Genomic DNA, 17,594 nt, shown 5'->3' with positions numbered 1-17,594 from the left:
TCCAGCGGCCCAACCGACTCTTTGGCCGGTTTCCTGCTTTTAATGTATCTAAAAAAGTTTTTACTATGTATTTTTGCTTCCAACGCTAATTTCTTCTCAAAGTCCTTTTTTGCCCTCCTTATCTCCGCTTTGCATTTGGCTTGGCATTCCTTATGATCTATCCTGTTACTTTCAGTTGGTTCTCTTCTCCACTTTCTGAAGGATTGTTTTTTGGCTCTAATGATTTCCTTTATCTTACTGTTTAGCCACGCCGGCTGACGTTTAGTCTTTTTTCCCTTTTTTCTAATACGTGGAATATATTTGTCCTGAACCTCCAGGATGGTGTTTTTAAACAGCATCCACGCCTGATGCAAGTTTTTTACTCTGCGAGCTGCTCCTTTCAGTCTTTTTTTCACCATTTTTCTCATTTTGTCGTAATCACCTTTTCTATAGTTAAACGCTAGCGTACTTGATTTCCTAGTTTCACTTCCTTCAATGCCAATATCAAAACCGATCATATTATGATCACTGTTATCAAGCGGCCCTCGTATCGTTACCCCCCTGCACTAGATCATGAGCACCACTAAGGACTAAGTCTAGTATTTTTCCTTCTCTTGTCGGCTCCTGAACTAGCTGTTCCATGAAGCTGTCCTTGATTTCATCAAGAAATCTTATGTCCCTTAAGTGAACAGATGTTACATTAACCCAGTCTATATGCGGGTAATTGAAATCCCCCATTATTATTGTGTTGCCCAGTTTGTTTGCGTCCCTGATTTCCTTTAACATTTCCGCATCCGTCTGTTCGTCCTGGCCAGGCGGACGGTAGTACACTCCTATCACTATCCTTTTCCCCTTTGCACATGGAATTTCAATCCACAGTGATTCCAAGGAGTGTTTTGCTTCCTGCAGAATTTTCAATCTATTTGATTCAAGGCTCTCGTTAATATACAATGCTACCCCTCCACCAATCCGATTCACCCTATCACTACGATATAATTTGTACCCCGGTATGACAGTGTCCCACTGGTTATCCTCCTTCCACCAGGTCTCAGAGATGCCTATTATATCTAATTTTTCATTTAGTGCAATATATTCTAACTCCCCCATCTTATTTCTTAGGCTCCTGGCATTCGCATATAGACATTTCAAACTATGTTTGTTGTTCCTAAGTACATCATGCTTAGTACTTGACAGTATTAACTGGCAATCTTTTGTCTGATTTTTATTGTTATTTAAAGATACCCGATCTACTACAATCTCTTTTGCAACCTCACTATCAGGATACTCTATCTTCCCTGTTATGGTGATATCTTTGAAAGATACCTTATCCCGAACCATGCTCTTTTGAGCGACTGTCGGCCTTCCCCCCATTTCTAGTTTAAAAGCTGCTCTATCTCCTTCTTAAACGCCGATGCCAGCAGCCTGGTCCCACTCTGGTTAAGATGGAGCCCATCCTTTCGGAATAGGCTCCCCCTTCCCCAGAATGTTGCCCAGTTCCTAACAAATCTAAAGCCCTCCTCCCTGCACCATCGTCTCATCCACGCATTGAGACTCTGGAGCTCTGCCTGTCTCTTGGGCCCTGCGCGTGGCACAGGTAGCATTTCAGAAAATTGTAATGGTGTTGGCCCTTTGTATTATAGAGATAATAACTCTTCATAGAACTTTGACAGAATGATCAGCAGTTGAGTATGAAGAAATCAGAACTGGTAACGCTTAACTGAAGACTTGGCTAATACCGACAGTCACCCGTTTCACTACTACTTTCTCAAGGGATCTGAGCCGATGTGTACCTGCAAAAGATAATCAGCATCATTCTGTATTCCATCTGGTGAACAAAAATCATAATAAAAATACCTTGGCTCGGGCTTACTTCCTGCTTATCTGCTCTTCATTGCTGCCGCCAAGATAGTAACATATACATAGTAACATAGTAGATGTTACTCAGACACCGGAAGTTGAAACCGCTGGATAAGTACTCATTGGGTCTGAGATTATGAAGGTGAAGAAGCAATGCGACAAGGCGGTGGCCGTGGCCAGAAGGATGTTAGGCTGCACAGATAGGGGTATAACCAACAGAAAAAGGGAGGTGTTGATGCTTCTGTACAATTCAGTGAGGCCCCATTTGGAGTATTGCGTTCAGTTTTGGAGACTGTATCTTGCTAAGGAAGTAAAAAAGACTTGAAGCAGCGTAAAGAAAAGCTACAAAAATGGTATGGGATTTGCGTTGCAAGATGTATGAGGATAATCTTACTGACCTGAACATGTATACCCTGGAGGAAAGGAGAAAGAGGGCTGATATGATACAGACTTTCAAATATTTGAAAGGTATTAATCCACAAACAGACTTTTTCTGGAGACGGGAAGGCTGTAGAGCTAGAGAACATGAATTCAGGTTGAAGGGGGACATACTCAGGAATAATGTTATTTTTTCATGGGGAGGGTGGTAGATACTTGGAATGCTCTCCCATGGAGGGTGGTGGAGATGAAAATGGTAACAGAATTCAAAAATACGTGCGATAAACACAAAGGAATCCTGTTCCGAAGGTATGGATCCATAGAAGCTTAATGGAGATTGGGTGGCAACACTGGTAATTGGGAAGCAAAGCAGAGGTCAATATTCCATCCTCATTCTTCTGATCGTTCCGCTGCGTTTGACACTGTCGATCACAGCATACTCCTCGATATCCTGTCCTCACTTGGATTCCAGGGCTCTGTCCTTTCTTGGTTCTCTTCCTACCTCTCCCTCTGCACCTTTAGTGTTCACTCTGGTGGATCCTCTTCTACTTCTATCCCTCTGCCTGTCGGCGTACCTCAGGGTTCTGTTTTGGTCCCCCTCCTCTTTTCTATCTACACTTCTTTCCTTGGTTCATTAATCTCATCTCACGGCTTTCCTACCATCTCTATGCTGATGACTCCCAAATCTACCTTTCTACCCCTGATATCTCACCTTGCATCCAAACCAAAGTTTCAGCGTGCTTGTCTGACATGCTGTCTGGTTGTCTCAATGCCACCTGAAATTAAACATGACCAAACCGAGCTTCTCATTTTTCCCCCCAAACCCACCTCCCCACTCCTCCAGTTTTCTATTTCTGTTGATGGCTCTCTCATTCTCCCTGTCTCCTCAGCTCGAAACCTTGGGGTCATCTTTGACTCTTCTCTCTCGTTCTCTGCTCATATCCAGCAGATCGCCAAGACCTGTCGTTTCTTTCTTTACAATATCCGTAAAATCCGCCCCTTTCTTTCCGAGCACACTACCAAAACCCTCATCCACACCCTTGCCACCTCTCGTTTAGACTACTGCAATCTGCTTCTTGCTGGCCTCCCACTTAGTCACCTCTCCCCTCTCCAATCAGTTCAAAACTCTGCTGCCCGTCTCATCTTCGCCAGGTCGTTTTACTCATACTATCCCTCTCCTCAAGTCGCTTCACTGGCTCCCTATCCGTTTTCGTATCCTGTTCAAACTTCTACTAACCTATAAATGTACTCACTCTGCTGCTCCCCAGTATCTCTCCACACTCGTCCTTCCCTACACCCCTTCCCGTGCACTCCGCTCCATGGATAAATCCTTCTTATGTGTTCCCTTCTCTACTACTGCCAACTCCAGACTTCGCACCTTCTGTCTCGCTGTACCCTACGCCTGGAATAAACTTCCTGAGCCCCTACGTCTTGCCCCATCCTTGGCCACCTTTAAATCTAGACTGAAAGGCCACCTCTTTAACATTGCTTTTGACTCGTAACCACTTTTAACCACTTGCCTCCACCTACTCTCCTCTCCTCCTTCCTGTACACATTAATTGATTTGATTTGCTTACTTTATTTTTTGTCTATTAGATTGTAAGGTCTTTGAGCAGGGACTGTCTTTCTTCTATGTTTGTGTAGCGCTGCGTACGCCTTGTAGCGCTATAGAAATGCTAAATAGTAGTAGTGTTGGGCAGGCTTCTACGGTCTGTGCCCTGAAAGTGGCAAGGACAAATCATGGACAGGTATACATATAAAGTATCACGTACAATGAGTTTATCTTGTTGGGCAGACTGGATGGACTGTACAGGTCTTTATCTGCTGTCATCTACTATGCAGCGGTGTTCCCAGCTGTTTGTAGTTTTTGAGGGTTCAGTCTTTACAACCTGCATATACTCCATTGCAGTAATTGATGTGGGTCAGCACCATTGTCTGAACTAACATATGGAAGATAGTTGTGGGCAAGCAATTTCTTATTCATTTCAGCTTCCACATTATGTGGAACATGCTTTTTGTGACTTTCACGGCCTGTTTTTCTTAGTTCGCAGTCTAAGATGACTTATAGAATTTTCAAGTGATCTGCTATTGGTTGCCTCGCTCCATCTGGGTCTATGAACGATATGGTGTCTGCAGAGATGAGATGTTAGTACTAGGCATTGGGTTTTATCTTGTTGAGTTTGAGCTTGAAGGCATGATTCCTGATGTTTATTCCTGATTGGATTTTGTACTTAATTTCTGACGGATCCTTTTTGAATGGGATGTAGAATTGTAACATTGTCCGCATAGATAAATGGTTGTATCCATTTTTGCCTGGGTTATCTAGGGTGTTATAATTATGTTGAATAATAGCAGGGATAGTGGTGAGCCTTGTGGGACTCTGCATTCTGCTTTCCAGGTAGGGGATGTTCTGGTTCCCATTTTTACTTGGTAAGATCAAGATGTCAGGAAGCCTTTTAACCAGTATAGCATGGCGCCTCGATGCCGATTTTGTCAAGTAGTTGGAGTAGTATAGAGTGATTGACCATGTCAAAGTGCGCGATGTGTCGAATTGAAGTAGGAGAATTTTTTGCTTTTCCTGATTTCTGTCGAAGTTTGCAAGTAATGTTATGAGTACTTTTTCGGTACTGTATCTTGGTCTGAATCCTGATGTGATTCGTGGATGATTGAGAAGTCGTTTAAGTAATCTGTTAGTTGTTTGCGACTATGCTGTCCATGATTTTGGTCATAAGGGGTATGGAGGCTATGGGCCCTGTAGTTAGTGATTATGCTTGCTTTAGATTCTCTTTTTTGGGTATGGGTGTGCAGCATTATGTCGCCTTTTTCGGGGGGGGGGGGGGATAGACCATACAATAGCATGAATTTCAGGGGGAGTGTGATTTGTTCAATGAAGATTGTTGGAGTGACTTCAAATAAGTAGCTTGGACAGGTGTCTAGCATACAGTGTGTGGTGGAGGATTTTTTGGTTTACTTGGTTTACTGTTTCGAATGTTGGTGGGTAAGATGTTGTCCATAGTCTGTCCGCTAGTGATATGTTCCTGACAGATGTCAAGATCATCAATGAAAGGCTCAAATGTGGTGTCTATGTTTGTGAGACCCTTTCTTAGCTCGATAATCTTGGTTTCAAAGTATTTGGCCAGTGCCACTGTTGTCGGTTGAGGGTCATTCGTTGATGAGATAGAACATGTGTTTTTGACCAGGCCATATAAGATTTTTAATATTTGGATGATCTGGTCCTATCTGTTCTTTGTAGAACTTCCATTTCTCCTGCCTTATTTTTTGTTTTTATTGCTTTTTTCCATTCCTCTCTGTTGTCTGTTTTGTTTTTTTTTCCACAGTCTCTTTGCTTTTCTGCATTTGCTTTTCAAGTCACACAAGTCTCTGTTGAACCGGGGAGCTAATTTTTGTCTGGGACTTTTTCTCATCTTGGGGCTATTTCATCTAGTATAGCTCTGCATGTTTCATCCCAGTCTAGTAGAAATGTGGTGGATTCTGGTGTTGGGTTCTGATGATGATTGTTTTAGTTTTTCCCAAAATATTTCTCAGTTTCTTTCTATGTGTTTCACGAATGGAATGTGTTTTTTTTCTTCTGTCCTTTGCTTTCTTTCCAATAGAGGGTTAGATGTAGTTTGAAGTGGTCACACCAGAGATATTTTTCCCATCTATGGTTTCCTAATTTGAAATCTTGGTTTGGGGGGTTGGGAAGAATCTACATGCTACTAGATCTAGGGCATGGCCTTTTGTGTGAGTTGAGGTTGGTGGTAGTGAGTGGAGGTCCCATTGGAGGAATTCTTCGAAGTCTGTGGTGTGGGTGTCTTCTTTTTTCCAAGTGAAGGTTGATATCCCCAATCAGTAGAACATTGTTATAGATAACACACAGAAAAGTCCATAAATTTGGTCTGGACATCTGTCCATTTTCCTGGTGGTCTGTAGAAGAGAATGCAGCAAATTTGGTCTTGTAGGGTATCATCTTGGAGTCTGAGGGAAGTTATTTCAAAATAGGGGTTATTGACACTTGGAAGAAGGACCTGTATATCAACTCTATTTCCCTTTCTTTCTTCTTTTCCCTGGTCTAGTGCATGATCTTAGAGACTGGTGGTCATAGCTCATTGATGATTGGGTCTTTTTTGGAGTGGAGCCAGGATTCAGTAATAAATACCAGTCCTAAATCCTCCTCTGCTATCTAGTTGTTTAGTATCTCTGTTTTGTTAATTACTGATCTCGCATTGGTATATCCAATGGGAATGAGTTGGGAGTTGTTATTCGTTGCTATGGGTATAATTATTTTCAGTTGACATTGGTTTTATCTCTTGGAGGTGGTGTGTTTGTTTCTGGTTTGTGGATTTAATAGAGTTGTTGGTGGGACAGCGGTAGGGACTGTGTTTGACAGATTATAGCCGTATTGATTGGCATCAGGGGTTAGCACATTGTGAGGTTTGCGGTAGTGGTGAGTATTTACAGGTATTTTGTACTCATTCGTGTAGGTTCAGAACCTAGCATTGCCATTTCCTGATTAGCTATTACAGTACAGCCCTTTCCATGCAATACTGTCAGGTTTTTTTTTTTTTTACAGATTATGTTTCAACGGTTTTTATTGATGACTTGATGAAATACAACTCCAACTCAGCATCTTAATGGTGTTATAACATTACAAACTCAAAATCATAACAGGACAGGGGATCTACCCCATTACTTACAGTCATCATATTTTTCAACATTTCTATCCCCCCCTTCCCCCCCTAGCCATGCTTTATCAACGGTTTCCACCATGTCCAATACACAAATAACAACTTTCATGGTGTGTTAGCACAGCCTTCCCTTCTCCCGTATCCACATTCCAAAACAATATATTCAAAACACATATGTTCCCCCCATCGCACATCAAACTCCACCACTTTTAAAACCTTTATGAGGAGCATACTATTACCAAAAAGTTTGTGACATAGTGAAACAACTAAGAAAATCCCTTCCTCCCCCCTCCCTCTACCTCCCACCCCTTGTTGAGAGATATCTAGCTTTTAACGTATTACCACAAAGGATGATCCAATTTCAAGATACATCTAAAGTGAGTTCACCATTAAACTGCGTCCTTTGGGAGACAGAGTATGAATATATGGCCCCCAAACATCCAAAAATCGCTTCAACCTCCCAGGGGAGCTTCCCACCCCTCTCCTCTCAAACAATACAAATTCGTGTAACTTGTTGCGCCAGTGCCAGAAGTCCGGGGGGGGTCTCCGCCATCCACTGACTCATTATTAGTCTTTTACCAATCAAGAAGGCCTTCCGAACCATTTGACGGGCTGATCCCCTCTGCAACAGAAAAGCTTCATATTTATCTAACAAGATTCCCATCGGAGAGCACATGATTCTCAAGTCCAAAAGATCCGCCAAATATTGGGCAATAGTATCCCAAAGTGTCTCACTTTATAGCAGCTCCATAAACAGTGAAAGAAAGATCCCGGGGCCCTCCCACACTTCCCACATAAGGGTGTAGAAACTCCTCCCATCTTGAATACCTGAGCCTTCGTCAGATAGGCCCGATGAAGAATGCGATATTGGCACTCTCTAAGCCCTGCATTCCCCGTTAAGCTCCGTATCCTGGCCGTCAGAACATTGAAATCTAAAGAAAGATGTGGTCTTTCCAAGTCTCCTGCCCATCTCTGACGAATGTTCTCCCGATCCCTGGGCGCCAAAAGTGTCCCCAATGCCTTATTCAACCCAGAAATAGATAAACGTTCACTTTGTACCGAGTGAAAAAACTGTCTCAATAGGCGACAGTGTCCAGCGCCCAAAGCCTCCATCCCCAATGAGTCCACATAGTGTTTTAACTGGGCATAGGCGAAAGCACCACCCATATCATATCCCAGCCCTAGGGCTCCTAGGTTTAACATACGACCTTGTCTATTTAATACATGCTCCAACCGATTTATCCCATGTCTCGACCAGGTCCGAAAAACCGCGTTCTCTAAACCCGGCCGAAACAGCAGGTTACCCTGAATAGGGAGCAAATCTGATACACACCTATTCAGGCCATACATCCGCATCATGTCTCTCCAAAGCATCCGTAAAGGGACCACAAGTATACTAGAACGTAGATCCGGAGGAAGTGATTTGCTAGGAGCCTGCAAGAGAAAATGAAAGTGACACGGTGCATAATATTGGCTTTCCAATCTCCTCCAAGTATAATCATCTCGCGCCAAAAACCAATCTCCAAGATGACGTAGAAGGCAGGCCCAATTGTACCTCCTTAGATCCGGTAGCCCTAGACCTCCCTCCTTCCAAGTCCCCTGCAGCATATGTAGTGGCAATTTTGCTTTTCTACCTCCCCAGCAGAAGCATCTGATCATTTTGGTCAACGTATTCACATCTTTTGTTTTCAAATAAAGGGGCAGCATATGCAATAAATACAACCACCTAGGAAACTCTACCATTCTGAATAATTGAACCCGTCCACTGAGAGACAGAGGCAACGACCGCCAAGCACGTAATCTCTCCGTCGTGTTCCCTAACAGTCTAGAGACATTCAGATTATATAGCTCTGAAACTTTCATCGAGATATGTAAACCCAGATATTTAAAAGATCCCGGTGCCCATCGAAGAGGAAATCTCTCTCCCCACGTTTTCTTTAGGTCTTCCACCGAGGGTAGTGCCAATGATTTACTGTAATTAAGACGGAACCCTGCAAAATCCCCAAACTCCGTAAATAATTCCAAGAGGGCCGGTAAAGAAGAGTGTGGCTCTATGAGATGTACTAGTAAATCATCTGCAAAGGCAGAAAGTAAGAACTCAGAATTCCCTATCTGTACACCTCTAATCTCCGGGTGTTGTAGTATTTCTCGGAGAAGAGGATCCAAGGATAAAACAAACAAAAGAGGAGAAGGGACATCCCTGTCTCGTCCCTCTATAGATCCGGAAGGATCTCGAGCGCTCTTCATTTACCCATACATAAGCACTCGGCATCGAATATAGGACCTTGACCGCTTCTAGGAAAAAGCCCTCAAAACCATAAGCACGTAGTACCGCAAATAAATGTGACCAACTGACCCGGTCAAACGCCTTTTCCGCATCAAAACTCACTAAGAGCGACGTGAGGCGGCTGTTGGTTACAACTTCTAAAGATGTCAGTAGAGACCGAACATTTTTCACTGCCGTCCTTCCCCGCACAAAGCCCACCTGGGACTCCTCAACCAGGGATGGTAAAACCAATGCTAATCGATTGGCTAAGATCTTAGCATATAGTTTTGCGTCTACATTGATCAAAGAAATGGGTCTATAAGATCCCGGGTCCATCACATTTTTCCCCTCTTTAGGTATCACAACAATTTGAGCTTCTTGAAATGTAGCAGGGAGCGTCTGCTTAGCCACCATTGAGTTAAACAAATTCAATAAAGGCCCCTGAATCTGATCGTAAAACTGTTTATAAAATTCCACTCTATAACCATCAGGTCCAGGAGCCTTGTGAGAGGCACTCTGTTGTAAAGCCAACATCAGTTCTCCCTCTGTAATTGGTGCATTCAATCCTTCTTTCTGCCGATCAGAGAGGCCAGGTAAATCCAAATTATCTAAATACAGCGTGCTATCTAGCACTACGTCTCGATCCGATGCATATAACGCCTCATAGAATTTACCAAAAGTGTCTGCAATATCTCTAGCCTCTCTCACCATCTTTCCATCTCCTGTTTTCAACTGTGAAACCCGGTTGATCCCTTCCTTCCTACGAACCATTCTAGCCAACATACTGCCTGCCTTGTTACCATATTGGAACAGGCGATATTTATAATACAACTGAGTCTTGGTCGCCCGTTGATGTAAGAACTCATTGAGTTCTTTCTGCGCCTCCAATAAAGCCCCTCTATTTGAGACCGTGGGGGAATGTCCATATATTCTCCGCAACCTTTGAACCAAACCTCCCAGTCGAACAATTTCTCTATCCCTCATTCTCTTTTTATGCGTTGAATAGGAAATGATATCTCCCCTTAACACCACCTTTGCTGTTTCCCAAAACAGAGCCGGCTGATCTGTGTGAGCTCCATTATGATAAATATAATCCTCCCATCTATTTGATAGGTGCTTATGAAATCTCAAATCTCTCACCAACTCCAGGGGGTATCTCCACATCCAATTGCCTCGACCCTTCAAGTGACTCGTCAATTTTAACCATATCAGAGCGTGATCCGAGACTGCATAGGGGCCAATCTCTGCCTTTTGCACCTGAGAAAACAAGGAATGTGAGACAAACAAATAGTCTAGGCGGGACTGAGAACCATGTGCCCTGGAGAGATGGGTATAATCCCGCTCAGATGGATGCAACACCCTCCAGACATCTACTAATGCTAGGGCTTTACATAAGGAGGACAGCGCTTTACGACTCCCTCCCGGACTCTGGCAAGCTAGGGTGGAACGATCCATGAGAGGGTCACATACCAAATTGAAGTCTCCCCCCACAATTAGTCCTCCTTCTGCATGCGGAGACAGCCTCTTAATCAAATCCTGCAAAAATTTTTCATTAAACACATTGGGGGCATAGACATTGCAAAAGACCAAAGGGCAGCCGTTAATTTCTACTTTAGTCAACACCCACCTGCCCTCCGGGTCAGCCCAGACGGAGCCGATCCGAAGCGGAATGCCTTTTCGAAAGAGAATCAGCACTCCCGCCTTCCGACCCACTGCCGGGGCCTCCACCAAGGATCCCACCCATCCCCTCTTAAATTTAGCATGTTCTCCAGAGGAGAGATGTGTCTCCTGAAGCAAGGCCACATCAGCCCTCTGTCTCTGTAACTCCTGCAGTACTTTAGTTCGTTTAATAGGGGAGGAAACCCCCCCCACATTCCACGAAACTATTTTAAGTGAACTCATAATTCCAGTAGTCGTACATTTGAATTGCAAGGTTAGTTTTTCCAAATATCAAAAGAGGAGACCTCCCAGCCCGTAGGCCTCCTCCCCTCGACCATCCATTCCAAATACTTTTTCCCCTTGTTCTTCCCGGATATCTCTTCAACCCCTCCCTCCCTCTTCCCCCCCCTTGTCTATCCCCTGTCATACCCTTCATGGCTCCTAATGAGAAGCCCAATCACGCGAGCTCCTCCCCCCACCTATATATGTTCCCTTGGCAATCTCACTTTTTCATGTCCCTACTATCTTCCCAATCAAGTGCAGCTCGGGTATTCATAAAAACAAAACAATCATTTATCTAATCCTTATCTTGAAGACCCTAAGAGATAATCTAAATAACATTGCATTAAATCACATGATATGGTATAGGTCTCTTCAAATGTTCTCTCAGGAACATCGAGCTTTAGATAGTCGTCAGGCAGCAAAATCTTGCACTCCCATTGAGTTCCGAAAGTTCTGGTTTACCAGGCTGGATCATTCATGCCGGTCCCTCCGCTCTCACAGCCTGCTGTGCAAATTTCAGCGCCTCCTCCACCGTGTTAAAAAACTGTTGGGACCCTCTGTACCAAACCTTCAGCCGGGCAGGATAAAGTAAAGCAAATTGGATCTTTTTCGTGAACAAAAGTTGGCACACATCTCGATATGCCCTCCTCTGCTGAGACACCGCCATGGAATAATCCTGGAAACAGCGTACCACACAATTCTCATATTTCAGCTGCTCTACTTTCCTAAGTGCTCGAAATATTTCTTGTTTATGTGCAAAATTGAGCACTTTAAAGATCACCACTCTGGGTCTCTGATCTTCTTTTCTCAGAGGGCCCAGTCTGTGAGCGCGTTCCACGCGAAGCGGGCCTGTTACCAATGTTAATTTAAGTGCATCAGGAAGCCAGGATTCCAATACAGATCTCAGGTCTGTTTCTTTGATATTTTCTGGCAAACCTATCATTCTGATATTGCTTCTTCGTGACCTGTTTTCAAGGTCCTCTAATTTAGCCTCTAAGCGTTCCACTTTTTGTTTCAGGGTTTTATCTGCTTGTTCCTGTCTCTGCACATAATCTTCCACATCCGATAGTCTCTGTTTGTACTGGGCAAACTCCGTCTGAATTCCGCCCAACTTATCGTCTATTCCCTGTAGTTGTTCTGTGATTCTTTGTAATTTTAAATCTACAGAGGCCTCCAGCATTAAAGATACTTCTGCCGCTACCTCTGCAGCCCACGCGGAGCTCACCGTCGGAGGACTCCCGCTCCTTGCGTCCGCCATCTTGGATTCAACGATCCGGCTTCTCGTCCCCTCTTTCTTTCCCGATTTCGCTGCCATCCGCTTTTTCTTAGCCGCGGTTTATTAGCACTTATATTAGCTCGGGACTTCGCTTATATTTCAGGTGAGTCACCAATTTCGCCGATGCGTTTTATCGCTGTTTTATCTCAGGCAGGGGGGGAGCTCAGCACGACGACAGCCTCCCTCTAGCCGTGCATCACGTGACTCCTGTTCTTTTTTCTTTTTTTTACAGATTAAAGGGAATAGAAGCTATTAAATGAAAATATGCAGAGGGAATTCTGATTTAATTGTTCATTGGAGTCTCGCTTCACATGCTAATTTCCATAGGAATGAAATGCAAATCAGAAGGGAAACAGGAAGCCTTAATATGGAGTGCTACAGTTAGCACTTCATATTAAGGCTCCCTGATAGCGCTGATACTACTATTTTAAGGTAGAGGAGTTGTCACCCTGAGCTAGGAAGATAAAAATTCTAGTTATTCAATAGACTTCAGTCCAGTACAGGTTGGTGTTTTTTTTTCATATGAAAGATGAAGGAGGTCATGTGAAGCTGGAAACAGAAAGGGTAAAAGAAAATCTAAACCTGCAGTGGTAGGAGCGGCGCAAAAGATGAACAAATTCAGTGTGCTGGAGACAAATACAGAGGGGCAATAGAAAAGGCAAGGAGTGAAGATGATTGAAGATCATCTTGGGTGAATCCCCTCTCAGAAAACTTTAAATTATTGGGAGTAATAATTGATCAAAAGCTGTCACTTGAACCCCAGGTCACAAAGGTTGCTACAAACTCATTCCACATGATGTGGAAACTGAGAAGAATCAAACAACTTCCCCACTAAAGTACTTCGACTCATGGTGCAATCCACTGTTCTCATGCATCTAAACTACTGCAACGCACTCTACTCAGGGTGTAAAGAGCAAGTCACAAAGAGACTCCAAACCATTCAAAATACAGCAGCCAGACTCAATCTCCAAATAAACAAAATACAAAAGAGCCACCCCTCTACTACAAGCATTATATTGGCTTCCAATCAAAGCCCACATAACCTTAAATTTTGCACTGTGGTCTGGCCTCATAATCTACGGTGAAACACCTGCGTACCTGTGACATGATCACCCTACCCATTAAGAACTCACTGAAAGAGGCGAGGAACTATCTGGCACTCCACTACCCCCAGCTGTTACAGACTCATCTACAAGTGTGTACACTTTGCAAATTTCTCCTACCTAGACACCAAGATGTGGAACACACTGCCAAAATCACTAAGGTTCCTAACCCCCATACCATCTTTAGGAAACACCTCAAGACATACCTGTTCGAGAAGTTCTTACCCACAGACAACAAAAGTGAATCAACTTCACACAACAGAAATGAACCAACCACTTCACCGACATAAACGCCAAATCCGCCTCCCACTAATCATAGTAACATAGTAGATGACGGTAGAAAAAGACCTGCACGGTCCATCCAGTCTGCCCAACAAGATAACTCATATTTGCTGCTTTTTGTGTATACCCTACTTTGAATTGTACCTGTGCTCTTCAGGGCACAGACCGTATAAGTCTGCCCAGCACTATCCCCGCCTCCCAACCACCAGCCCCTCCTCCCAACCACCGGCTCTGGCACAGACCGTATAAGTCTGCCCAGCACTATCTTCATCTCCCAACCACCAGCCCTGTCTCCCAACCACCGGCTCTGGCACAGACCGTACAAGTCTGTCCAGCACTATCCCTGCCTCCCAACTACCAGTCCCGCTGCCCACCACCGGCTCTGGCACAGACCGTATAAGTCTGCCCAGCACTATCCCCGCCTCCCAACCACCAGCCCCGCCTCCTGATCTTGACTAACACATCTAAATACTCAATTCTACCCCTCAACATCCCAAACAACCTAACCCCTAACCGCATAGATCCACCCGAACAGGAACTTTCCCTCAATCACCTTATCCCCATCCCATTCTCTGCCGTTGACGTAATCGCAAGGATACTTACCTTTCACCCTAAAAGTAACTCCCTTTCTAACTTCATCTCAACTGTAACCCTTTATCTAACACTCAAGCGTGTCTGTTTATCCAGAGCTCATCTTAAATGTGACTTTTGCATACTACAATGTTCATCTTAAATGTAATTTTATTACCACTGCTCATAATACAATGTAACTCTTTACCATTGATATCTTCCATTGTAAGCCACATTGAACCAAACATGTTTGGAAAATGTGGGATATAAATGCTGCTATAAATAAATAAAGGCAGTTAATAAACCCCAATAAATAAATACATAGTAAAAAAAAATCAGGCAGGTTACATAGTAACCCAGTAGGCGAAGGTGGGTCAGAATGTCTTATCTGCCTTATGAGAAGGGGATAATTGCTGTGAAATGAATAGGCAAAAAAATAGGGGTGAACAGTGATCAAAACATTTTAATCGCAAGATTAATCGCATTGACTGCATTTGTACTGAATAAATTTACAGATACAGGTAAATTGTTTATCAAATTTAAAAAATAATTGGTTCTAGTTTCTTGAAGTAGTAAATGAAGGTTCTTAGTGTAGAAATTTTTGTTCTCTCTCCTTCACCCTCAATGCAGCCTTTGAATTTTTATAAACAATTTACCTGTTTGTACATGTAAATTTATTCAATACAAAATTCGGTCAATGCGATTAATCTTGCAATTAAAATTTTTGATCGGACCTATTAATTTGACAGCATTTAGCCCTTTGTCATAAGGCAGATAAGACATTCTGACCCGCCTTTGTTTACTGGGTTACTGTGTAACCTGCCTAATTTTTTATTATTATGTATTTATTTATTGGGATTTATTAACTGCTTTTATTTATTTATAGCAGTATTTATATCCCACATTTTCCCTTGTCATAAGACAGATAAGACATTCTCTCCCTTTCAGCTTCATTCTGTCTGTGCCCCAAACCCTCCTGCATGGCTCCATCTCTCCCCCTTTTCCTGCCTTCACCAAAATAAAACTGTTATCCAACATAGCCCCATATCTCTGCCTTTCTCCCCCATCCCCAACCATTTAATATTGCCTATTCTTCTCTCATATTCAGCATTGCTCTCTTTCTTCCCCCTCCCCCAATATGCTGGCCAGTGCTGCACCCAGCCCATCTATTTCAGTTCCTGCCTTTGTCCAAAGCAACTGGCTGTCACCTAACACAGTAGTTAGAACCAGAAGCAGAGCTCTGTCACCAGCCCTACATTGGTTCTTGCTGCTGCGGGCACATTCCTTGCCTGAGTGTCTGGTGTCTTCTGCCACTATTGGCAGCCATTCTGGCCTCTCTAGGGTCATGAGTGTGCTCAGTGTGCTCTTGGCGGGCCTCCTCTCCTGCTTTGCACATGTGCTTGACCCAGCAACATCTTGAGCACAACGCAAACTGGTACTACAGCTATTCAACCCAACGGGCTGTTTATATTTGGGCCCAACACTGCTGCCTAGAGCCTCTTCTGCCTTGCACCGGACCCGGAGTGTTGCAGGTTGTACCTCTGTGGTCACTTCTGAGTCACGGGTACATGACTCCACCTTCCCTGCATCATCTCAGGAGCTCAGCCCAGGTGAGCCCTAATTCTTAATTTAATATGGATGGGGAGGGAGGGAAACGCAGCAGCTGGACGATTGGGTGGGTGTGAGAGACTTTCAGATAATCGCATAAAAATTCTTGAGGCAAGTTAAAAAAAAATTAACATGTTAATTGCATTAATAACGTGTTAAATGTGCAGCCCTATTAAAAGCAAACAGCTCAAGTGTTTTCTCCATAGATGAAAATCCTGAGTTGAAGTTCAGACTCTGGAGTGTGATAAAGTTGTGTTCATAAAGACTGCTTTGCTGAAATAGGAGTTAGTCACTACATAGGGCATACCATATAGTTGAAGCATGCAAAGTATTTGGTAAGATTTCAAGGTCCCTAGATAATCTTGTTTTCCTCAATGGAACATGGTTACCACTTGGATATGCAGAACTGAAGGTCAGTAAATAAGCTGTAGGTGGTGCCTTTTTATTGAACTAAATATACATTTGTGATTTGACTCAATAGTCTTGTCACTCTATTTTCCCTGTGACACTGAGGAGAATCAGTGGAAAGGTCACACTGAACTGACATGCATTTGAAGTCTCACTGTTGGTTTGCCTGAGCAGCACATAGCACATCTGTCCCATCTATGCCAAATCGACTCTTATAAGGTGTGTCCTATTGGCACCAGTTAACATACATGCTTTACATTGGCTCTTGTCCCATATTTTTACTATGGAGTGGAGGAGTAGTCTAGTAGCTGGATCAGTGGGCTGAGACCCAGGAAAGTAAGGGTTCAAGTCCCACTGATGCTCCTTGTGATCTTGGACAAGTCACTTAACCCTCTGTTGCCTCACGTATGAACTTAGATTGTGAGCCCTTCAGGGACAGAGAAATACCTAATGTACCTAAACATAACATGCCTTGAACTACTACTGAAAAGGTTTTTTCTAAATAAATAAATATAATACATTATTCATTTTACTTTCTCCATAGAGTGTAATAGATTTTGTTAAGAAACTGTGCGAGCATAGAACTGATGAATTACAGAACCTCGTAAATGGGAAATATGGACCGATGGAGCTTGGATTGTTAGGTAAGGTGTAAAACTGTTGACTTTACTGAGAACTCACAGATGATGTTCCCTTTTCAGTGCTTATGACCTTTTTCCTGGAGGCATACCTAGCCAGTTTTCGGGATCACCACAATGAATATGCATGAGATGTATTTGCATATAGCAGAGACCCATTGTATGTAAATCTGTCTCGTGAATATTCATTATGGTGATCTGAAAACCTGATTGACAAGGGATACCTCCAGGAGAGTGTTGAAAAATACTGCCTTATATTCTCAGAATGAGATAGGCCACATATTTCCTGTATGTAAATATGTATGAAGTATGATCCTATTTATATAACAGTTCTAACACAATATGTTGCAAACTTTACAACATGAAACTTGGGTATGTGACCTCTGGGCACAACCATCCAAAAAAACTCAGGTTGGCTGGAACCAGGAATACTGTGGAGCATCCTCTTTAGTTCCTTTGAGGAGGAAGTCCCAACATGCTGCATATTTCAGTGTCATAGAACAGTGGTTCTTAACTTGGTTCTCAGCGCACTCCAAAGTATTTTGCTTTTCAGGATATCAGTAATGAATATGCGTGAAATAAATTTGCATATACTGCTTC

At 43.2% G+C, this 17,594-nt stretch overlaps 1 protein-coding gene across 1 annotated transcript in view; it reads left to right on the top strand.

Annotated features, from left to right (window-relative positions):
• The window catches only part of TTC31 (tetratricopeptide repeat domain 31), a 188,098-nt gene that overhangs the window by 38,854 nt on the left and 131,650 nt on the right, over window positions 1-17,594 (top strand). The window contains exon 3 of the mRNA XM_030190890.1: window positions 16,901-17,000. Within this exon, the coding sequence (XP_030046750.1) occupies window positions 16,901-17,000 (100 nt within the window). The remainder of the gene's footprint in view (window positions 1-16,900; window positions 17,001-17,594) is intronic.

This window comes from Microcaecilia unicolor, chromosome 2 (assembly GCF_901765095.1).
Source record: "Microcaecilia unicolor chromosome 2, aMicUni1.1, whole genome shotgun sequence".
Lineage (NCBI taxonomy): Eukaryota > Metazoa > Chordata > Amphibia > Gymnophiona > Siphonopidae > Microcaecilia > Microcaecilia unicolor.
This window is presented reverse-complemented; position numbering and strand designations above follow the sequence as displayed.